At 41.0% G+C, this 23,966-nt stretch overlaps 1 protein-coding gene across 50 annotated transcripts in view; it reads left to right on the plus strand.

The window, feature by feature from the left end:
• TTN (titin) overlaps positions 1-23,966 on the plus strand; it is a 307,843-nt gene that overhangs the window by 265,152 nt on the left and 18,725 nt on the right. For all 50 annotated transcript variants that reach the window (XM_035133990.2, XM_035134229.2, XM_035134116.2 and 47 more), the window contains 27 exons: positions 381-677; positions 1,388-1,975; positions 2,061-2,363; positions 2,492-2,788; positions 2,980-3,267; positions 3,374-3,673; positions 3,779-4,081; positions 4,225-4,530; positions 4,645-6,411; positions 6,510-6,806; positions 12,994-13,281; positions 13,386-13,685; positions 13,776-15,842; positions 15,955-16,257; positions 16,347-16,652; positions 16,754-17,044; positions 17,165-17,464; positions 17,588-17,893; positions 18,991-19,296; positions 19,406-19,687; positions 19,913-20,506; positions 20,613-20,900; positions 21,023-21,322; positions 21,534-21,836; positions 21,999-22,301; positions 22,393-22,977; positions 23,661-23,966. In XM_035133990.2, coding sequence (XP_034989881.2) covers positions 381-677; positions 1,388-1,975; positions 2,061-2,363; positions 2,492-2,788; positions 2,980-3,267; positions 3,374-3,673; positions 3,779-4,081; positions 4,225-4,530; positions 4,645-6,411; positions 6,510-6,806; positions 12,994-13,281; positions 13,386-13,685; positions 13,776-15,842; positions 15,955-16,257; positions 16,347-16,652; positions 16,754-17,044; positions 17,165-17,464; positions 17,588-17,893; positions 18,991-19,296; positions 19,406-19,687; positions 19,913-20,506; positions 20,613-20,900; positions 21,023-21,322; positions 21,534-21,836; positions 21,999-22,301; positions 22,393-22,977; positions 23,661-23,966 — 12,174 coding nt within the window. The remainder of the gene's footprint in view (positions 1-380; positions 678-1,387; positions 1,976-2,060; positions 2,364-2,491; positions 2,789-2,979; positions 3,268-3,373; positions 3,674-3,778; positions 4,082-4,224; positions 4,531-4,644; positions 6,412-6,509; positions 6,807-12,993; positions 13,282-13,385; positions 13,686-13,775; positions 15,843-15,954; positions 16,258-16,346; positions 16,653-16,753; positions 17,045-17,164; positions 17,465-17,587; positions 17,894-18,990; positions 19,297-19,405; positions 19,688-19,912; positions 20,507-20,612; positions 20,901-21,022; positions 21,323-21,533; positions 21,837-21,998; positions 22,302-22,392; positions 22,978-23,660) is intronic.

Below are 23,966 nucleotides of genomic sequence, written 5' to 3' on the forward strand. Positions count from 1 at the left end.
ATGTGTAATGCTTATTATTACTGGTATTAATTTATTGTAAAGCAGTAATCAAATTGTCTGTCTTGAAGACACCTAATAACTCTAGTAGACACCTAATAACTCTAGTAATGTGTTAATAAAGGCATGCAAGATAAAACTTCCCTTTTTAGGGAAATTTTTAATGTTTAATGCTGTATTGTGTTTTTAATATCCGATTCGGAGCCGCCCAGAGTAGCTGAGGAAACCCAGACAGATGGGTGGGGTATAAATTATAATGTGCTTGCTGAGTACATTAAAATTAAGTGGAATGCATATGACACATTTGCTCTCAATTCATCTTCCATTGATTGATTGACTGATTGATTGATTGATTGATTGATCATCTTCTCTTTATTTTTCAGAAAAACCAAGTCCACCCGAAAAACTGGGAGTATCAAATGTTACTAAAGATAGTGTATCTCTTGTGTGGCTAAAGCCAGAACATGATGGAGGAAGCAGAGTTGTAGGCTACCTTGTTGAAGCCCTAGAGAAAGGGCAGCAGAAGTGGGTCAGGTGTGCTGTAGTCAAGACAACTCATCATATTGTCCATGGTCTCAAGGAGAATGCAGACTACTTCTTTAGAGTATTTGCTGAAAACCAAGCTGGTCTAAGTGACCCCAAAGAGCTTCTTCATGCCGTTACAGTTAAAGACCAACTAGGTATGTGGAAACAGTGCCGTCCCCTTGGAATCACCTCGGTGACACTTTTGGCAATTTGACATCTACTAAAAACTTTATTCTCCCAGTCCTTTGCTGCATGTTGATACTAGTTGATAATAACATGTCTGTTTTGATCTAAAGTTGACTGGTATTTTACTTATTCTTTGAGTTCTGATGTAAATTTAATGTGTATGTGTATACTGCCTTGTGATGTTTACATGAAAGGTGGTATAGAAATAGTTTTAATTAATAAATAATGAATAGATCACATAGAGCTCATACAAATTCAGTTGAAAATGCACTTGAAAACCAGTATACCTGCACTCCTCCAGTATACCTGAAGGAGCGTCTCCACCCCCATCGTTCTGCCCGGACACTGAGGTCCAGCGCTGAGGGCCTTCTGGCGGTTCCCTCGCTACGAGAAGCCAAGTTACAGGGAACCAGGCAGAGGGCCTTCTCGGTAGTGGCACCCACCCTGTGGAATGCCCTCCCACCAGAGGTCAAAGAGAATAACAATTACCAGACCTTTAGAAGGCATCTTAAGGCAGCCCTGTTTAGGGAAGCTTTTAATGTTTGATGGATTTCTGTATTTTAATATTTTGTTGGAAGCCGCCCAGAGTGGCTGGGGGAACCCGGACAGATGGGCAGGGTATAAATAATATATTGTTATTGTTATTATTAACTTTTTGCAAATGTATTTTTTTTTTCAGAATCTCCTGAAGTCGACATGAAATGTTTCCCAAACCACACCGTTTATGTAAGAGCAGGTTCAAACCTAAAGGTAGAGATTCCAATTTCTGGAAGACCATTGCCAAAGGTGACTTTATCCAGGGATGGCATTCCTCTCAAACCAACGATGAGGTTTAACACTGAAACCACAGCAGAAAGTGTCATTGTTAATCTCAAAGAAAGTGTGGCTACTGATTCTGGTAGATATGACATCACAGCTGCCAACTCCAGTGGAACTACTAAATCTTTCCTTAAGATTGTTGTCCTAGACAGACCAGGCCCTCCAGTTGGCCCTGTTGTTGTAAGTGATATCACTGAACAAGGTCTTAACCTTAAGTGGGAGCCACCTCGTTATGATGGCGGAAGTCAAGTTACCAACTACATTGTACTGAAAAGAGAAACAAGCACTGCTGTGTGGTCTGAAGTGTCTGCAACTGTTGCTAGAAACATTATTAAGATCACGAAACTTACAACAGGAGAAGAATATCAATTCCGTATTAAAGCAGAAAATCGCTTTGGCATAAGTGACCATCTTGACTCAGCATGTATAACTGTTAAGCTTCCTTACAGTAAGTGACTTTTCGTAATGCTCGTTTTCCGAGTTTTTCAGGCATGTATTTATGATTTATTAACCTGTACTTAATATTCATTTAGCAACCCCTGGACCACCTTCCACACCATGGATCACCAACGTGACTCGAGAAAGCATAATTGTTGGATGGCATGAACCTGTTTCCAATGGAGGCAGTGCAGTCATTGGCTACCATTTGGAAATGAAGGACAGGAACAGTATTTTATGGAAGAAAGCTAACAAAATGATTATACGCACAACTCACTTCAAGGCCTCCAATATCACCGCCGGTCTCATTTATGAGTTCAGAGTGTATGCAGAAAATGCAGCTGGTATTGGAAAAGCAAGCCATACATCTGATGCAGTTCTTGCTATAGATGCCTGCGGTATGTAGTCTGTAGCAAAGGATAAGAATCACATTTCAAATAATGAATTTGGTAGAAAATATTTCTTTGGTGAGTCATTGTTGAATGAACACATTAATTCCAAATGTTGTTGCTTTTTCATATTGCAGAGCCGCCAAGAACCCTTCGTGTCAAAGATATTTCCAAAACATTTGTCAATCTTTCTTGGACACAGCCAGCTTTTGATGGTGGCAGCAAAATTACTGGATATATTGTTGAGAAACGTGATCTTCCAAATGGAAGATGGACAAAAGCAAGCTTCACCAATGTCATTGAAACTAATTTCACTGTATCAGGATTGACTCAAAACTCCCAATATGAATTCCGTGTTTTTACTAAGAATGCTGCTGGTTCAATTAGCAATCCATCTGATGTTTTAGGCCCTATAACATGCGTGGATACATATGGTAAGAAATTAATAATACTGATACCCAGTTATGTGATTGAGTTTAAAGTAAATCCTGTTAACAGAAATTCTACTTTGAATTCAGGGGTCTTAGCTGGGCAGCACAGTACTGTTTCAAGCTCCCTTTGAAATGTTGAAATTAACATTTCGAAAATGTTAATATATTTTCTATTCCACTTCTTTTTCATTAAGGTGCACCTGAAATTGATGTACCACCAGAATATACAGAAGTAGTCAAATACAAAGCAGACACGGCAATTAAACTGAAACTTGGCATCTCAGGAAAGCCTGTGCCCACAATTGAGTGGTTCCACGATGGTAAAGAAATACATACCAGTGCCCAGGTATCTATTGAAAACACCACGGAATTTTCAGCTATACTGATCAAAGAAGCAACTCGTATTAACAGCGGAAATTACGAACTGAAATTAAAGAATGCCATGGGTTCTGCATCTGCCACCATCAAGGTCCAGATCCTTGGTATGTTTGGAGCATTTTCATATTGTTTCCTTCTGTCAATTCAACTAGCTGTGTCCATTGTTGCATATTTAATATATATATATATATATTCTTGCCTATTAAACAGATAAACCAGGACCACCAGGTGGACCTATACATTTCAAAACGGTCACCGCGGAAAAGATTGCCCTTGTGTGGCAACCACCAGCAGATGATGGAGGTGCTTCTGTGACACATTACATTGTTGAGAAACGCGAGACGAGCCGTGTGGTGTGGTCTGTGGTTTCAGAAAAACTTGAAGAATGCATGGTCACTACCACAAAAGTCATAAAAGGAAACGAATATATATTCCGTGTACGAGGCGTAAACAAATTTGGTGTTGGTGAGCCCCTGGAATCTGACACTGTCATAGCTAAAAATGCATTTGGTAAGTTAAGACAGATGGTAATTAATACCTTTTTTTATTACCTCTAGGTGGTTATCTATTAGTTTATATTGACCTGGTGTTGTTTTTGTTTCACTAAAAATGCAGTTACACCTGGACAGCCTGGTACACCAGAGGCCTCCATGATAACTAAACAGTCTATGACCATAGTCTGGAGCAGGCCAACTATAGATGGTGGTAGCGAGATAAATGGATATTATCTTGAGAGACGTGATAAGAAAAGTCTAAGCTGGTTCAAGGTGTCTAAAGAAACCATTCGTGACACCAGGCAGAAAGTGACGGGACTAACAGAAAACAGTGAATATCAGTTCAGAGTTTCTGCTGTGAATGCAGCTGGGCAAGGTCCCTTCTCTGATGCATCGGACTTCTACAAAGCTGAAGATCCTATAGGTAAGAAACATTTCATTTGATTGTGCAAAAATGCAAAGGTCAAATTATACACATTCTTGAAACTGTGTACGGCCATATATTGCTATTGTTGCTATTAGTTGTCAAGGTTGTCAAGTCTCATTTTTGTTACTTGCATTTTGCAGAAAAACCTGGGCCACCTTTTAAGCTAAAAGTTGTGGATACGACAAAGACATCTGTCACACTTGGCTGGAGTAAACCAGCCTATGATGGAGGAAGTGCAATTACCAGCTATGCTATTGAAAAGAGAGAAGGGGAAGAAGAAGAATGGACTCTGGTCAGTGCAAGAGGAGAAGTGCGAACCACAGAGTATGTTGTTTCTCACCTTCAGCCAGGAATCAATTACTACTTCCGTGTAGCTGCTATAAATTATGCTGGACAAGGTGAACCTATTGAAATGACAGAAGCTGTACAAGCTAAAGACATACTTGGTATGTAAATGTAATTTTTTATTATTATATTTATTATTCGGTATTTTCATCTTTTCCCCAAATACGAATTATTTTTCTTTTAACTTATTCTTTATTATTATTATTATTTTGCAGAGGAGGCACAGATTGATCTAGATGTTGCTCTCAGAACCTCCATTGTGGCTAAAGCAGGTGAAGATGTACAGATAATGATTCCATTCAAAGGAAGACCACCTCCAACTGCCACATGGAGAAAGGGTGAAAAAAATCTAGGTGTTGATGAAAGATACAGCATTCAGAACACAGAATCGTCCACACTCCTTAGTATTCCTCAAGTCACTCGCAATGATACGGGAAAATATGTCCTCACAATTGAGAATGGAGTTGGAAAACCCAAAACTTCATTTGTGAATGTTAAAGTCCTTGACACTCCATCTGCATGCCAGAGACTACATCTTAAACATGTTTCTCGTGGAACTGTGACATTGGTATGGGACCCACCACTCATCAATGGTGGTTCTGAAGTAACAAATTATGTCATTGACAAAAGAGATGCCACGAAGAGAGCATGGTCCTCTGTTACAGCCAAGTGCTCTAATACATCATTTAAGATAACTGACCTGTCAGAGAAGATCCCATACTTCTTCCGTGTTCTTGCAGAAAATGAAAATGGATTGGGTGAACCATGTGAAACTTCAGAACCAGTGAAAGCAGCAGAAGTCCCTGGACCTGTACGGGATCTGGCCATGAAAGATTCAACAAAGACGTCTGTCACTTTACAGTGGAGTAAACCTGAATTTGATGGTGGTAGTATCATAACTGATTATGTTATTGAGAAGAAACTGAAGGATGAACATGAATGGTCATATGCAGGGGCAAGTAAAGCATGCGAATTTGAAGTTGAAAAACTTAAGGAGCTTTCTGTTATGGAGTTCAGAGTTTCTGCAAAGAATGAAAAAGGAAGAAGTGATTTTTCTGTAATTGGACCCATTACAGTGAAAGACTATGTAATAACACCTGAAGCGGACCTTTCTGATATACTTGGAGGACAAGTAACAGTGAGAATAGGTTATAATGTACATGTTGAATTACCATATAAGGGAAAGCCAAAGCCAACTATGAGCTGGCTGAAAGACAACATTCCTCTTAAAGAAAGTGAACAGGTTCGCTTCAAGAAAACTGAAAACAAAATAACTTTAAGCATTAAGAATGTGAAAAAAGAAAATGGTGGCAAATATACCTTAATTCTTGATAATGGTGTTCACAGGAAGTCATTCCCAATCACAGTTATAACACTTGGCCCACCATCTAAGCCCAAGGGACCCATTAAATTAGACGAAATCAGAGCAGATAGTATGGTTCTTTCATGGGGTGTTCCTGAAGATGATGGGGGAGGAGAAATCACTGGCTACAGCGTTGAGAAGCGTGAAACCTCACAGACCAACTGGAAAATGATATGTTCTAGTGTGTCAAGGACGACCTTCAAAGTTCCCAACCTTGTTAAAGATGCAGAGTATCAGTTCAGAGTCCGCGCAGAAAACAGATACGGAGTGAGCCCACCACTAAACTCCGTTGAGGTCATAGCAAAACACCAGTTCAAACCACCAGGTTCACCAGGGAAGCCTGTTGTTTACAATGTGACAGCTGATGGAATGACCATATCTTGGGATGCTCCAGTCTATGACGGAGGAGCAGAAATTACTGGATACCATGTTGAAAAGAAAGAACGAAACAGCATATTGTGGCAGAAAGTCAATTTGTCACCAATATCTAATAGAGAATACAGAATTACTGGATTAATGGATGGTTTGGACTACCAGTTCCGTGTATATGCAGAAAATTCTGCTGGATTAAGCTCTGCTAGTGACCCAAGCAAATTTTCCTTGGCTGTTTCCCCAGTAGGTAAGTGACTGATCACTGAATACAATGCACCTGCCTCAACACGCTGTTGGAATTTATGCTGATTTATATTACTATTAATGCACTTGTGTTTCTTTCAGATCCACCTGGCACCCCTGATTACATTGATGTGACTAGGGAGACTATTACTCTGAAATGGACAGCACCTCTGCGTGATGGAGGCAGCAAGATTGTGGGCTACAGTATTGAGAAACGTCAAGGAAGTGGTGATCGCTGGGTCAGATGCAATTTTATTGATGTCAGTGAATGCCAGTATACAGCTACAGGACTTAGCCCCGGCGATCGGTATGAATTCAGAATACTTGCAAGAAACGCTGTTGGAACTATCAGCCCTCCTTCTCAGTCTTCGGGCTATATCATGACCAGAGATGAAGCTGGTAAGCCTAATTTATAAGCATGTTATGTGTAGGCTCTCTTAAAGTTTATGGGCCACAGCACTTTATTTACAGCCAATGGCTGCATTACTGAATGGCTTTGAACTCTGATGACTATCTCACTATCTGCTAAGCAACTGGTTAACACTGTCCATTCCTACTAATACTGTAAATCAGGAGTTAGCAACCTTTTCCACCCGAAGCACCCAGTCCCTTGTGGATAATCTTCATAGGGACACATGCTTGGTGTGGAGGGCAGAGGCAAAAATGGACAGAGCAGTGGACGTGGCTCTTACTTTTGTTCAGTAGGCTACATTCCAGACATGCAAAAATTAGAGGCTTCTACTTTTCTCTCTCTCCCTCTCCCTCTCTCTCCCTCTCCCTCTCCTATGTCTCTCAGAAGGAAAATGACTCTCTCTCTCTCTCTCTCTCTCTATATATATATATACACACACACACACACACACACACACACACACACACACAAACAAACAAAGATATATAGATATAGATATAGATTTGTATTAATGTAACATTTTCATATACAGCTGTGTATTTTTGTAATATTTTGTCTAAGTTGTCTGTTTTTGCTTCAGTTTTCTGTACAGCACTTTGAGCTATTTTTTATATAGTAAGTGATGTAGAAATTAATCAATCAATCCTTGATGTTGTGGGTAAATGCCAGGATCTGTCCAGGTCTTCTTAGGCCCCTATGCCTGGGCAGGACGTCTGGAACACCTTCAGCATACACCCGGGAATCATGGACTCATAACTGGGCTTTATGAGCACCAAATCAGCAGTGAACAGCAGAAGCATTTGTAGAGGTTTCAAAACATTCCTCATTTATTTCTATTAACTACTGCATATTTACAGATCTGGCTTTGTGAGTGTTACAGCCTCTCACTTAGCCATCTTGTCTACAGAAGATATTAAACTGCACACAGCACACAGCAGAGAGCAGAGTCAGGAATGAAAAACAACAAAGTAACAATTCCTAACTGTTCCCTCCCAACAGCAGATATCACCAGATTTTCAGAATGGGAGGGGTGAAAATGCTCACAACCTCCCCCTTTTCATTCTGACCATTATGAAAATCTAGCACAAAAGCAATTTCTTTACATATATACCAAGTTGTTCCTTATTAACAGCTTTAGTCAAAGCATCAGCAGGTATTTCTTTCCCTGGCATATATGAGACTTTTACAACTCCCTTCTGAATGCATTCTCTGGCACGGTGCAATTTGATTAGCAAATGTTTTGTTCTTTGCTTGCACCCTTCTGAATGGATTAGTTCTATGCAGGCTTTGTTGTCCTGATAAACTTGAACTGGACAACAAATTTTAACTCTCATATCCTCACATAGTTGCAACAACCACTCTACATTCATGAGGGAAAAATTTAAAGCGTTGAGTTCTGCTTCACATGAACTCATGCTTATTGTTGCCTGTTTCTTACAAGACCAATCAAATAGGCACTGATTGTACAAATAACACACACCTGAGGTGCTCTTGCCATCAGTTGTATCACTACCAAAACTGGCATCGGCATAGATCTCAAGACCTCCAGAGTTTTGGCTAGTAAGCTTCAACCTGTAATGCATAGTGCCTTTTAAATACCTAACTATGCGTTTCAGTGCCTTCCAGTCTTGCACTGTAGGTTTATTTACATATCTGCTGAGCAAATTTACGCTAACAGCAATGTCTGGTCTTGTGCACCTTGCTATAAAACTAAGTTTACCCAACACACTTCTGAACAATGTAGTGTCAGGAAAAACATTAGCATTAGTATCATGTTGGTACCCTGTGACCATGGGGGTGTCTACAGAATTGGCATCTGTCAGATTTAATTTTTCAATCACATCATTGATCTTACGTGATTGATGCAGCAAAACATCACCTTGCTTATTTCTTTCTACTTCCAGTGAGAGATAATTGCTGACTTCCCCTAGGTCTTTCATATCAAAATGCTTTTGCAGTTTTGCAAGAGTGGTTTTGTAAATATTTGCATCCTTCCAGAAAAACAAAATATCATCCACAAAACAAATGCAGTACAATTTGTGCTGGTTAGATTCTTTAACAAAAACACAAGAATCAGCCTTTCCTTGCTGGAAACCTAAGGAAAACAGCACTTCTGTCAGCTTAGTGTGCCAGCATCGAGCACTTTGTTTTAGACCATACAGGGATTTTTTTAATTTACACACCATTCCCTTTTTTATCTGCACTCCGTCTGGCGGTGACATGTAAATACTCTCATTGAGAATTCCGTACAAAAACGCAGTATTTACGTCGTGATGAGATATGGTCATGCCCTCTTCTGCAGCAATTTTCATCAACAGCCTAACTGTCTCAAATTTGACTGTCGGTGAATATGTCTCATGATAGTCCTGATCAGGAACTTGAGAAAAACCACGTGCAACTAATCTGGCTTTATATCTGACCACTTTACCAGTCTGATCAGTCTTGGTTTTGTAAATCCACCTGCTGTCTACAAGTTTCATGCCTGGTTCTACTGGAACCAATTCCCACGTGTCATTTTGCTTTAGGGAATTCAATTCAGCTTTCATGGCATTAAGCCAAGGTTCGGCATCTTTTTCAGGTAAATTTTGAACCTCTTTGTAGTTAGTTGGTTCAAAAACTGAGTTTGGATTGCTAGTGGCAGCCATATCTGAAATAGCAGCTTTAGCAAATTCTTTAGAAAATCGTTTAGGTGCTTGTCCCTTGGTAGTTCTCTCAGATCTACGCAATACTCTGGGATCCTCTGGGTCTGGTTCCTCCTCCTTGGGAGAATGGTGACCTGTATCTGGCAAAGATTCTACCTCTAGATCAGTGTCAGACCCATCTGATTTCTTAAAAGAGGTCTTTTCATTCTGATCATCTGTATCAGTGTCAGAATCTGTGCTACCATCAGCATCAATTACAGGTTTTGCCTCTTTGTTAATTGGTTTCACCACCTCATCATCTGAAATGGGATGACATTGAAAAATGCCAACTTTGTCCCATTTTGGATTACAATCCATGCTTCTGGTCAGCCTAATTGTGTTTGTGTCTGTCATCAGCACACGATAAGAACCTTTTTCATAACCTAGAAAAATGCCATGTTGACCAGATTTGCTCAGTTTGTCACCTTGCAGAGTGTGCACCCAAACTTCAGAACCGAAAATTTTTAAATGTTTTACAAACGGTTTCCTTTTGAACAGCATTTCGTATGGGGTGCAATCAATGGCTGATTGATACCTGCGGTTGTAAATATAGGTGAAACACGATAGAGCTTCAGCCCAGAAGGGGTTGGGTAGGCCTGAATCATGCAACAGAGTTTTAATTCCTTGTTGCAAGGTCTGGTTTACTCTTTCACATAAACCATTCTGCCATGGAGATCTGGGCGTGGCAGTCATGTGCTCTATGCCCTGTTCAGCAGTAAAGTTTTCAAACTGTTCTGAACAAAATTCTCCACCCCTGTCAGTAAAAAGACAACATACATGCTCATCGTGAACATTCCTGAGCCATGCACAAAATTTTTGAAACTTGGAGAAGGCTTCAGACTTCTTTTGTAACATATAGACCCAAACATATCTAGAATAGGCATCTATCAGAACCAAAAAATAACATGAGTTTCCTCTAGAGAGCGCTAGAGGTCCAACCAAGTCTGCATGCACAATCTCATAAGGTTTCTTAACCTCCCTCCCAGATTTTGTACCTTTGGGAGCTTGCTTAATTTTGTTCTCTGCACATGAGACACATTTCATATGATAAGGACACTTTTGAACTTTCATGCCCTCAACCATATTTTGCATTTTACCTACTGCCTGGAAATGCAAATGACCAAACAAACGATGATAATCATGAATACAATGGTTATGCAATTTCTCATTCTTATCTACTGATATATTACAGCATGCCTTTTCAGTTTCTTTAGTTGCTCCAGCAGCTGTACCTGTAACAAAAGGCAATACATATAAACCATCAACACACTTAGCATAAAGAATGAGTTTGTTATCTCGAAGAATTTCACACCGAGAGTTTGCAAACACCACTTTAAATCCTTGAGCGTCTAGCTGAGAAACACTCAAGAGATTATCCTGCAAATGAGGAGCATACATAACATTTTTAACTGTTGCATTAAGGCTCTGCAAAGAAACCGTTCCCTGAGCCAAACTTTTAATAGTCGTTCCATCCGCTTGATGAATTGCTCCTCCCTGTTTCTCAAGATGAAGAAAGAGATTTTTATCATTGGCCACGTGCCTTGTGGCTCCTGAGTCGACAACAAAAACAGAACGTGTGAGTTGATTAGAACTGCGTGAGATCAAAGCCTTTGATGCAGCTGGCCCTTGGGGTTTTCGGCCTCCTCCCCTTTTGCCTTTGAAGTTGCTCTTCTTCTTTGAAGAGTTTTTACACTGATTTTTAAAATGGCCGACCTCTCCGCAAGAAAAACAGCGGCGCATTTTAAGAGCTTTTGCAACACTTTCACTTTCCCCTGTTGAAGGCTTGTAAGCATTTCCAACAGCCTTGTCCCTGCTTTCTCTAGCAGTCTGTCTGCGATCCCACTCATTCAAGAGCACGCTAGACACATAATCTTCTGTTAGACGGTCATTGGGCAAAGACGACAATTGAGCAGCTACAGCATCATAAGATTCATCCAAACTGTTTATGATAAGCATTGCAAAAACAGCTTCTGAAATATTTAAGTCTCGCTGGACAAGATCCTGTCTGAGACGTTTTAACTGGGCTAGATGGCTGGGCAAATCACCATCTTTCTGTAATTCCAGCCTACACAGCTTTTTAAAGAAAAGCACACTGGATCCTGCATTTTGTCTTAGATGCATATCTCGAAGTTTATTCCAAACAGCCCGTGCAGTCTGCTGGTTCTCCAAGTTGACCAACAACTGGTCCTGGACACTCAGAATAATTGTCCCCCTGGCTCTCATGTCTGCCTCATGCCACGCTGGCCATCCATCATCATCCTCATTGGGGGGGTCATCTTCTATAGTATGGTAAAGCTTTTCCCTTTGTAAAAGTGCTTTCATTTTGACCTGCCACGTAGGATAGGTCTCTGGTGTAAGGAGAGGAAAAGATAGAGACATCTGGCCAGAATGTGCAGAAGCCATGCCTGTGTTTAGTTAACAGCAAGACACTTCCCTTCATGCACCCCAAATACTCTTGACTCTTTCAGCAACTTCTCTCCCCACTCAGCACAATTAACAGGCAAACTGGAAAAGCGTCTCTGCTGTCTTCTTGGCAGCCAGCAACATACCTTTCTGTAAATCAAACAGCAGCTTGAAAAACAGCTTCAGCTCACAGCTCAACTCCGATGTGCAGCATCAGATGGAAATGGATCAGAAACATCCAATTATCCAACCATCAATAGCCATCTGCAACCACCAGTCTGCTACCAGCAACCATCCTCCTGCTACCATATGTGGGTAAATGCCAGGATCTGTCCAGGTCTTCTTAGGCCCCTATGCCTGGGCAGGACGTCTGGAACACCTTCAGCATACACCCGGGAATCATGGACTCATAACTGGGCTTTATGAGCACCAAATCAGCAGTGAACAGCAGAAGCATTTGTAGAGGTTTCAAAACATTCCTCATTTATTTCTATTAACTACTGCATATTTACAGATCTGACTTTGTGAGTGTTACAGCCTCTCACTTAGCCATCTTGTCTACAGAAGATATTAAACTGCACACAGCACACAGCAGAGAGCAGAGTCAGGAATGAAAAACAACAAAGTAACAATTCCTAACTGTTCCCTCCCAACAGCAGATATCACCAGATTTTCAGAATGGGAGGGGTGAAAATGCTCACAGATGTAGCCAAACAAGAGGTATTATCACTCTTCAGAGACACATTCCAGTCATGCAAAAGCACCTGAAGAATGTGTGAAGCTGCATCAGAGAGGGGTATGGCTTGGGGAGAGTGGGGATGACTAGGGAGAATACTGAGGGCTAACTGGAAAGCCTAGGCTTCCTCATCCATACTGCAAAAGATCATAAACATGAACTGAGTAACTCAATTTTATTTAAAAAAAAACTGATCGTATGTGGAAGACTGGCTTATAAATACTGATAGTTTTGTATTTAATATTAAGTGAAACTCTGACATAAAATACCTATTATAGCTCCTTATATTGTTTTCCAAGAAAATATGTTGCTGACCATTAAGTGAACATTATTTTACTTCTTTTTATTCTTTAGTTGCACCAAATATTGAGTTCAGTGCCGAACATTTTGATGGTCTTACAGTGAAAGCTGGGGAAAGCATAAGGTTTAAAGTTTTCATCACAGGCCGGCCAGTTCCTCAGGTGACCTGGTTTAAAGATGGAGCTGAGATTGACCAGAGGCTGAATATGGAAATCAACAATGCAATTGGCTATAGCACCTTGTTTGTTAGAGATGCTTCCCGGGAACATCGTGGAGTATATAGAATAGAAGCCAAGAATGCGTCGGGCACCAGACAGGAAGACATAACCATAAGAGTACATGGTAAACTTTCCTTATATGAAATTGAGCCATTTTTTATTTAGCATTCTATTCATTATATATTAAAATAAGAACAATAAAAAATAACTGGTAATTGACTGTTACAGATACCCCAGGAAAAGTCGGTGGGCCAATACGATTCACCAATGTTACTGAAGAGAAGGCGTCTTTATGGTGGGAGGCTCCTGCTAATGATGGCTGTGCAGCCATTACTCATTATGTGATTGAAAAGCGTGAGACCAGCCGAGTATCCTGGGCATTGATTGAAGACCACTGTGAAACATGCAGTTACACGGCACACAAATTAATAAAGGGCAATGAATACCAGTTCCGTATCTCAGCAGCCAACAAGTTTGGTGTTGGCAGGCCACTGGAATCTGATGCAATCGTAGCACAGGCACATTATAGTAAGTTTACATTAAATTGAGAAATCTTAAATTACAGTGTTGGCAACCTTGTTGAGGATGTTATCTGATTGGCTTCTTTTATTTTTACAGCTGTCCCCGAGGCTCCTGGCACTCCAGAACCAAGCAACGTAACAGGAAACAGCATCACACTTACATGGACAAGGCCAGCGTCAGATGGTGGAAGTGACATTAACCAATATATCCTGGAGAGAAGAGAAAAGAAAAGTATTCTCTGGGTTAAAGTATCCAGCAAGAGGCCCATTTCTGAGACACGGTTCAGAGTCACAGGCCTCACCGAAGGCAATGAATATGAGTTCCATGTCATGGCGGAAAATAATGCAGGAGTTGGGCCGCCAAGTGGTATCTCAAGGCTGATTAAATGCAGAGAGGTAGTTCATCCACCAAGTGCTCCTACTGTTGTCAAAGTGACCGACACATCAAAGACAAGTGTCAGCTTGGAATGGACCAGGCCTGTTTTTGATGGAGGCCTGGAAATAATTGGCTACATCATAGAAATGTGCAAAGCAGATTTAGGAGAATGGCATAAAGTCAATGCTGAGACTTGCATTGCTACCAAGTATACTGTGGTTGATCTAGAACCAAATGAAAACTACAAATTCCGAGTCAGTGCTGTAAATGGTGCAGGCAAAGGTGAAAGCTGTGAAGTTTCTGCTTCGGTGCAAACAATAGATAGACTCTCTTCACCAGAACTTGATATTGATGCTAGCTTCAAGCAGACACATATTGTCAGAGCAGGTGCAACTATCCGTCTGTTTATTGCCTTCAAGGGCAGACCTGTTCCTACTGCTATATGGTCCAAAGCAGATTCGTCTCTTAGCCTGCGTGCTGACATACATACAACAGACTCATTCAGTACATTAACTGTGGAGAACTGCAACAGAACAGATGCTGGCAAATACGTATTGACTGTAGAAAACAACAGCGGTAAGAAATCTATTGCTTTCACTGTTAAAGTACTAGACACTCCAGGGCCACCAGGCCCCATTACATTTAAGGATGTGACCAGAGGCTCTATCACTTTAATGTGGGATGCTCCTATTTTGGATGGAGGTGCTCGCATCCATCATTATGTCGTGGAGAAGCGAGAAGCAAGCCGTCGCAGCTGGCAGGTTGTCAATGAAAAATGTACTCGCCAAATTGCTAAGGTCACAGATCTTGCAGAAGGTGTGCCCTATTTTTACCGTGTTTCAGCAGAAAATGAATATGGAATAGGTGAACCTTGTGAATTAACAGAGCCAGTTGTAGCCACAGAAGAGCCTGCTCCACCTAAGAGATTAGACATTGTTGATACTACCAAGTCTTCTGCAGTACTAGCTTGGCTGAAACCTGATCATGATGGCGGTAGTCGCATCACTGGATACCTCCTAGAGATGAAACAAAAGGGATCTGACTATTGGATTGAAGCCGGTCAAACTAAACAGCTGACTTTTACAGTTGAAGGTCTTATAGAGAACAATGAATATGAGTTCCGTGTCAAAGCAAGGAATAATGCTGGCTACAGTCAACCAAGAGAAGCCTTTTCTTCTGTTATTATTAAAGAGCCACAGATTGAGCCAACTGCAGATCTCAGTGGAATAACTAAACAACTTATAACTTGCAAAGCTGGTAGCTCTTTCACTATTGACATACCAATTAGTGGACGTCCTGTTCCAAAGGTAACATGGAAACTTGAAGAAATGAGACTCAAGGAAACAGACAGAGTGACTATAAAGACAACCAAGGAAAGAACCACACTGACTGTTAAGGAGAGCATGAGAGGTGACTCCGGTAAATATTATTTGACACTTGAGAACACAGCTGGCGTGAAAACTTTCACTGTCACAGTCGTCGTTATTGGAAGACCTGGCCCAGTTACACGCCCCATAGAAGTATCTTCTGTGACAGCCGAATCCTGTGTGTTGTCATGGAAGGAGCCTGAAGATGATGGTGGCACTGGTATTACAAACTATATTGTTGAAAAACGTGAATCTGGTACAACAGCATGGCAGCTGGTAAATTCCAGCGTCAAACGTACACAGATCAAAGTAACTCACCTCACTAAATATATGGAATACACTTTCCGTGTAAGCTCAGAAAACAGATTTGGTGTCAGCAAGCCAATAGAATCAGTACCAATAGTGGCTGAGCATCCATTTGGTAAGTAATAATTGTTTTAACAGATCTGCATAAATTAATTCCTATTTTGTTTGTTGTTTTAAAAACCACAGCAGTATTTAACAGTATCCCCTCCTTTATTTTCTTTCATCAGTCCCACCAAGCCCACCCACTAGACCCGAAGTCTATTTTGTTTCTGCCAATGCCATGTCCATTCGGTGGGAAGAACCGTATCATGATGGCGGCAGCAAAGTTGTTGGATACTGGATTGAAAAGAAAGAACGCAACACAATCCTTTGGGTGAAGGAAAACAAATCTCCATGTATTGAATGTAACTACAAAGTCACAGGGCTCGTGGAAGGTCTGGAGTATCAATTCAGAACATATGCATTAAATGCTGCTGGGCTGAGCAAAGCCAGCGAAGCTTCAAGAGCTGTCTTGGCCCAAAATCCTGTTGGTAAGTATAACTGGTAGAGAGAAAGTGTGTGTCCTATGACTATTTAAAGGAACAATGGAGTGATGTTTTTGCATTGTGTTCTCTTACAGATCCACCAGGCCGGCCAGAGGTCACAGATGTAACAAGGTCTTCAGTGTCATTAACCTGGTCTCCCCCACTTTATGATGGTGGAAGCAAAATTGTTGGCTATATTGTAGAACGCAAACCATACAATGAAGCTGGAGATGGACGCTGGTTGAAATGCAACTACACCATTGTCTCTGAAAACTCCTTTACCGTGACAGCTCTCAGTGAAGGAGAGGAATACGAATTCCGTGTTTTGGCAAAGAATGCTGCTGGTGTAATTAGCAAGGGTTCTGAATCTACTGGCCCTGTTGCCTGTAAAGATGAATACTGTAAGAGATGTTCACGTGGGTTTTTTAATTAGGTCATGAATTGACCGTATTTTAAGAGATCAACATCCACAATTTATTTCTTTTGCTTTTCCCCTCCATAGCACCACCTAAAGCTGAACTGGATGCCAAATTGCAAGGAGACGTTGTAACAGTTAGGGCTGGATCTGACCTGGTTCTAGAGGCATCGATTGGAGGAAAACCAGAACCAAAAGTATTTTGGTCTAAAGGTGACCGAGAACTGGACCCAAGTGAAAAGGTCGCTTTGCAATACACAAGCAAGCATGCTGTTGCAATCATCAAGTTCTGTGACCGAAGTGATACTGGAAAATACACATTAACTGTTAAAAATGCCAGTGGGACAAAGCAAGTTGCTGTCCTTGTCAAAGTGCTTGGTGAGTATTTCGTAACTGCTAGTTTTCTGTGGCTATTTAACTTCTTTCCTTTAAAGTTTTCTTTTGAGATTAAAGAATTTCTTTCATTGCAGTAATGATCCTTTTACTCTTGGCCAATAGATTCACCTGGTCCATGTGCTGGCAAAATCACTATAAGCAGAGTTACAGAAGAGAAGTGTACCTTGGCTTGGCGGATGCCTCAAGAAGATGGAGGGGCAGAAATTACTCATTACATTGTAGAGAGACACGAGACAAGCAGGCTGAACTGGGTTATTGTTGACCCCGAATGTCCAACACTGTCATGTGTAGTAACCAGACTTATAAAGAATAATGAATATATATTCCGTGTAAGAGCTGTCAACAAATATGGACCAGGTGTTCCACTTGAAACGGAACCCATTATTGCTAGAAATTCATTCAGTAAGTACTTCTCTAGCCTCGTGAAGACTTTCCCCTTTCGGGGGAAGCACAAAGTAAGTTGTGTTACACATTATAAATGTGAAATACCTAACTTTTTTCCCTGCCTTTAAAAAATATTTACAGCTATCCCATCACCACCTGGTGTTCCTGAATCAGTAGGTGCTGGCAAAGAGCACGTCATTATTCAGTGGCTGAAGCCAGAGTCGGATGGGGGTAACGAGATCAGCACCTATCTTGTAGACAAACGAGAAAAGAAAAGTCTACGCTGGACCCGCGTTAATAAAGACTACATCATTTATGACACAAGACTGAAAATTACTGGTCTGATGGAAGGCAGTGAATATCAGTTCCGTGTCACTGCGGTAAATGCTGCTGGCAACAGCGAGCCTAGCGATGCTTCGCAGTACGTTCTGTGCAAAGACCCATCATGTAAGTTCATTCGTTTATATTCATTAATGGTGTAGATTAAACAATATGAAGACTGCATAGGCCTTGAATCTAGAAGGTCCAGAGGTGCTGTTTGGACCATTCACCACAGCTCCAAAGAGGATTTATTTATTTATTTTATGCTGCCAGGATGGATGCCTTAGAATGATAGAATAATATAACTGTAGAGTTGGAAGTGACCCCCAAGGGTCATCTAGTCCAATCCCCTGCAATGCAGGAATCTCAACTAAAGTATACATGAACGTTGGCCTAAAAACCTCCAGTGAAAGAGGGTCCACCACCTCCCAAGGGAGTCTGTTCCACTATTGAACAGCTCTTACCATTAGAAAGTTCTTGCTGGTGTTTTAGTCAGGACAAATGATTCCAATTGGTTTGGTTCCTAGCCTCCAGAGCAGGAGAAAATGAGCTTGGTCCATCTTCCCTGTGACAACCCTTTCGATATTTAAAAATGGCTATCGTATCTCCTGTCAACCTCCCCTTTAACAGCCCAAACATATACAATTCCTTTGTCTGCAGCAAGGAAGGCGAGGGCTGAATTTTAAGGGACAAGCTACAAGAGGGAGAAAAAGGAGATAACATGTGAAAGTTCCTTCAAAAAAATAATAATTTATTACTCCTACCCCGCCCATCTGGCTGGGTTTCCCCAGCCATTCTGGGCGGCTTCCAACAGAAGGTTAAAAATACATTAAAACACCAGTCATTAAAAACTTCCCTAAGCAGGGTTGCCTTCATATGTCTTCTAAATGTCATATAGTTTTTTATTTCTTTGACATCTGATGGAAGGGCGTTCCACTCCAAAGTGTTTCGTGTACTCCTGAACCTTCCAAGCCCTATAATTCTATTGTATCACTTTCTTGCATACCACAAGCTAAAGAAACAGCAGCACCTTAAACGCATCTGCTCCTTGGGAGCAGGCTGTACTGAAACAGATAGCCAGTGTTAAAATTATATCCTGATCCAAGTACAGGAGCAGTTCAAAACATATAATCATAGCTACTACAGAAGTGTTTAAATTATTATTCATTCAGGTTTTAAGGATCCACTGTAGTAACATGAAGTGTGTATTTTTTTTTCCAAAGATACTCCTGCTCCACCTTCACCGCCAAGAGTCGTGGACACTACTAGAACTAGCATAAGCTTGGCTTGGACAAAGCCCATGTATGACGGTGGCGTTGATTTATTAGGCTATGTCCTTGAAATGAAAGAAGAAGGAACTGAACAGTGGTATCGGGCACATAGCACTGCCACCATAAGAAACACCGAATTCACTGTGACTGGTCTGAAAATAAGCCAGAAGTACCGCTTTAGAGTGGCTGCCACAAATGTAAATGGTATGAGCGAATACAGTGAGACCCCTGCTGAAATAGAACCTGTGGAAAGGCTAGGTAATGTCAAGATTGAGTCTTTATAAAATATTTGCAAACTTGCAAATTGCAAATTTGTTTAGAAATATTCAAATGCAACCTAATCTTTTATTTCTATCCCCACCTATAGAAATACCGGAACTTGAGCTTGCTGAAGACCTCAAGAAGACTATTACGGTTAGAGCAGGTGGCTCTTTACGTCTAATGGTGTCAGTATCTGGCAGACCAACACCAATGGTTACATGGAGCAAAAAGGGTGTTGACCTAGCAAGTCGAGGTATTATTGACACCACAGACAGCTACACACTGTTGGTTGTGGATAAAGTGAACCGGTACGATGCTGGAAAATACGTCCTTGAGGCTGAAAATCAATCAGGAAAGAAATCTGCCACAATTATGGTTAAAGTCTATGGTAAGTGCAAATACTGTTGTTTATTGTTACAGCAATACCTTTGCCCATTCGATCACATATTCAAAGATATCTGCTTTAACAAAAAAAGAAGGGAGGGCAGAACGGGATCTCATTTGCAGAGTAATGGTAGTCTCCAACTTTAATTTGCTTATGCAGAAAAAATATTATACGAAGAGTAATGCAGATAAAATATGACAAAGGTTTATTTTGCCTTTTGCTCCACAGATACCCCTGGACCACCAGGAGCAGTGAAAGTTAAAGAGGTTACAAAAGAGTCTGTGACAATTACTTGGGATATTCCAACTATTGATGGAGGAGCTCCAGTCAACAACTATATAATAGAGAAACGCGAGGCTACCATGCGAGCATTCAAGACAGTAACTACTAAATGCAGCAAAACCTTTTACAGAATTTCTGGGCTCGTTGAAGGAGCGCTATACTACTTCCGAGTACTGCCAGAAAATATCTACGGCATTGGTGAACCCTGTGAGACAGCAGATGCAGTGTTGGTGTCAGAAGTTCCAAGTGTGCCTCAGAAACTGGAGGTGGTTGATATAACTAAATCTACTGTATCGCTTGCATGGGAAAAACCACAGCATGATGGTGGCAGCAGATTAACTGGCTATGTAATTGAGGCCAGTAAAGCTGGAACAGAAAGGTGGATGAAAGTTGTAACACTGAAACCTACGGTCCTTGAGCACACAATAATTTCATTAAATGAAGGTGAACAGTACCTATTTAGAGTAAGAGCGCAAAATCAAAAGGGTGTGTCTGAACCAAGAGAGATCGTCACAGCAGTGACAGTACAAGAACTAAAAGGTAAGAGTCATAATTACAATAGGAAAAAATGGAACATTATTCAAAGTGCTGAGACATAGTTCAACAAATATTAATAACATTGGCTTTGTTATTATTATTATTTTAGTTCTACCTGCAATTGACCTTGCTGGAATACCTCAAAAGACCATTCATGTACCAGCTGGCAGACCTATAGAGTTAGCTATCCCAATTTCTGGACGACCACCTCCAGCTGTTTCTTGGTTCTTTGCTGGCTCTAAACTACGAGAATCAGACCGGGTCAAAGTTGAAACAGTTGCTAAGGTAGCTAAATTAACCATACGTGAAACCACAATACACGACACTGGAGAGTACACACTTGAACTGAAGAACACAACTGGAACAGCTATTGAAAGAATAAAAGTTATTATTCTGGGTAAGAATTTGCATTGAAGATACAACTGTCCATAATTTTTTCTTGCATAATTTCCCCAAATTCAAGTATTAAATTTGTTTAACTATTTCTTTGTTTATATCTCATTTATTTCATTTTCACAGACAAACCTGGACCACCCACTGGACCTATTAAAGTTGTTGATGTTGATTCAACCTTTGTAACCATTTCATGGGAACCACCTGAGATGGATGGGGGCGCAGCACTAAGTGGATATGTGGTGGAGCAACGAGATGCACACCGTCCAGGATGGTTACCAGTGTCTGAATCTGTAACCCGGACAACATATAAGTTTTCTAAACTTACTGAGGGTGCTGAATATGTGTTCCGTGTGGCTGCCACAAACCGCTTTGGAATTGGGTCATACTTGCAGTCTGAAATTGTAGAATGCAAGAGCAGAATTAGTAAGTAAATATTTTTTTCCCTAGTCCTCTGCATTTTAAAAAATCCAGATCAGTTTACATATAGAAGAAACAAGTCTTGATACTATGTACATTCTATTTTCATTTTCCTGAAATAAGAAGGAAGGAACTAGTCTACAATACCCTGCTTATTCAGACCAAAATATGATCGTAAATGGAATTTTCATCTCATTTTTTCATCTATTTATTGTAGGTCTTCCTGGTCTTCCTGGTACCCCAGAAGTGTTTGATATCTCCCGCGACGGAATGACACTTACCTGGTATCCACCAGAAGAAGATGGTGGTTCACAGATCACTGGTTATATTGTGGAACGCAAAGAAGTTAAATCAGAGAGATGGGTCCGTGTAAACAAAGTCGCAGTCACTATGACCCGCTATCGTTCCACTGGGTTGATTGAAGGACTGGAGTATGAACATCGTGTCACAGCTATCAATGCTAGGGGTGCTGGCAAACCAAGCCGAATTTCCAAGCCTGCAGTTGCTAGAGATCCAATTGGTAAATAATTTGCAAAATTCATAACGTATACTAGAGACTTCTGTTCAGTCATTTTATTTGCAAAATAGTTGAATAATGGTTGATACTAATATTTTGGACTGCCTTTTAAACATCAGAACTATATCTTTAATATATCTAACTCGCTCTAATAATATATCCCAGCTCCTCCAGGTAAACCTCAGAATCCAAGAGTGACAGATACTACAAGAACATCTATTTCCTTGGCTTGGAGTCCACCAGAAGATGAAGGAGGGTCTAAAGTCACTGGCTACTTGATTGAAATGCAAAAGATCGATCAGTTTGAATGGACCAAATGCAATACCACCCCCACCAAGATCCGTGAATACACTTTAACACATCTTCCACAAGGTGCAGAGTATAGATTCCGTGTCATAGCATGCAATCTTGGTGGCCCTGGTGAACCTGCTGATGTGCCCGGAACAGCCAAAGTGACTGAAATGCTTGGTAAGATGCTTTAATGAAATACAAATTTTAAAGAACATAGCACTATTTAGCTTCCTTCATACATAACATGATCTCTTTTTCCTCCTCCCAGAACTCCCTGATTATGAACTTGATGAAAAATACCTGGAAGGTGTATTTGTAAGGCAAGGTGGAGTAGTTAAGCTTACAGTGCCAATTAAAGGTAAACCCATTCCAATATGCAAATGGACTAAAGAGGGACATGATGTCACCAAGAGAGCCATGATTGCGACTTCTGAATCAGATACTGAACTTGTGATAAAAGATGCAGAACGAGAAGATTCTGGTACCTACGATTTGACACTTGAAAACAAATGTGGCAAGAAGGTTGTCTACATCAAGGTCAGAGTGATTGGTATTCCAAATCCACCAGAAGGGCCACTTGAGTATGATGACATACAAGCACGCTCCGTTAGAGTCAGCTGGAAGCCTCCAAGTGACGATGGTGGCGCAGATATATTAGGATACAATATTGAGAGACGTGAAGTACCAAAGACCGCCTGGTACACCGTTGGCTCCAGAGTAAGGGGCACATCACTGGTAGTGAAAGGACTCAAAGAAAATGTGGAATACCACTTCCGTGTTTGTGCTGAAAACCAGTTTGGTGTAAGCAGGTCCCTGAAATCTGAAGAGCCAGTTGTGCCAAAGACACCTTTGAGTAAGTATACAGGTTCAGAAAATGCATGTATGTGTGTGCATCTCGCTCACACTTTATTTTATTATCCAAGGTGCTCAGGGGAGTGTACATTGTTTGCCCCCTTTTTATCCTGATAATAAACCTGCAGGGTAGGTTAGGTCGAGAGAGAATGACTGCCCAAAAGTAAATAAGGTTGCCATCCTATACAGGCTTATCTGGGGGTAAGTCCTATTAAAGTTAGGATCACTCAGTTCTGGGTTAACATGTACAGCACTGTTTAGTAAGTTCATGACTGAACGGACATGTGACCCCAGCTTTCCATGGTTATGGTCCAGTTGTTCTGCCCGGATACTGAGGTCCAGTACCGAGAGCCTTCTGGTGGTTCCCTCGTTGCGAGAAGCCAAGTTGCAGGGAACCAGGCAGAGGGCCTTCTCAGTAGTGGCGCCTGCCCTGTGGAACGGCCTCCCATCAGATGTCAAAGAGAAAAACAGAAGACATCTGAAGGCATCCCTGTTTAGGGAGGCTTTTAATGTTTAATAGATTATTTCATTTCATTTTTCTGTTGGAAGCCACCCAGAGTGGCTGGGGAAACCCAGTCAGATGGGTGGTGTATAAATAATAAATTATTATTATTATTATTATTATTATGCACTTAACTGCTATGCCAGAATGACTAATGGTTATTGTTACATTCTTTTCAACAGATCCTCCAGAGCCTCCCAGTTATCCACCAGAAATCCTTGATGTCACAAAGAGTTCCATTAGCTTAACTTGGTCCAGACCTAGAGATGACGGTGGTTCTCGTGTCACAGGCTACTATATTGAACGTAAAGAAACAACTACTGAGAAATGGGTCAGACACAACAAGACTTGCATCACAACTACAATGTATACAGTCACAGGGCTGGTTCCAGATGCGGAATATCAGTTCCGTATTGTAGCCCAAAATGACATTGGTGAGGGCGAACCCAGCCCTGCGTCTGAGCCAGTTGTGTGCAAGGATCCATTTG

This window comes from Zootoca vivipara, chromosome 1 (assembly GCF_963506605.1).
Source record: "Zootoca vivipara chromosome 1, rZooViv1.1, whole genome shotgun sequence".
NCBI classification, from domain to species: domain Eukaryota; kingdom Metazoa; phylum Chordata; class Lepidosauria; order Squamata; family Lacertidae; genus Zootoca; species Zootoca vivipara.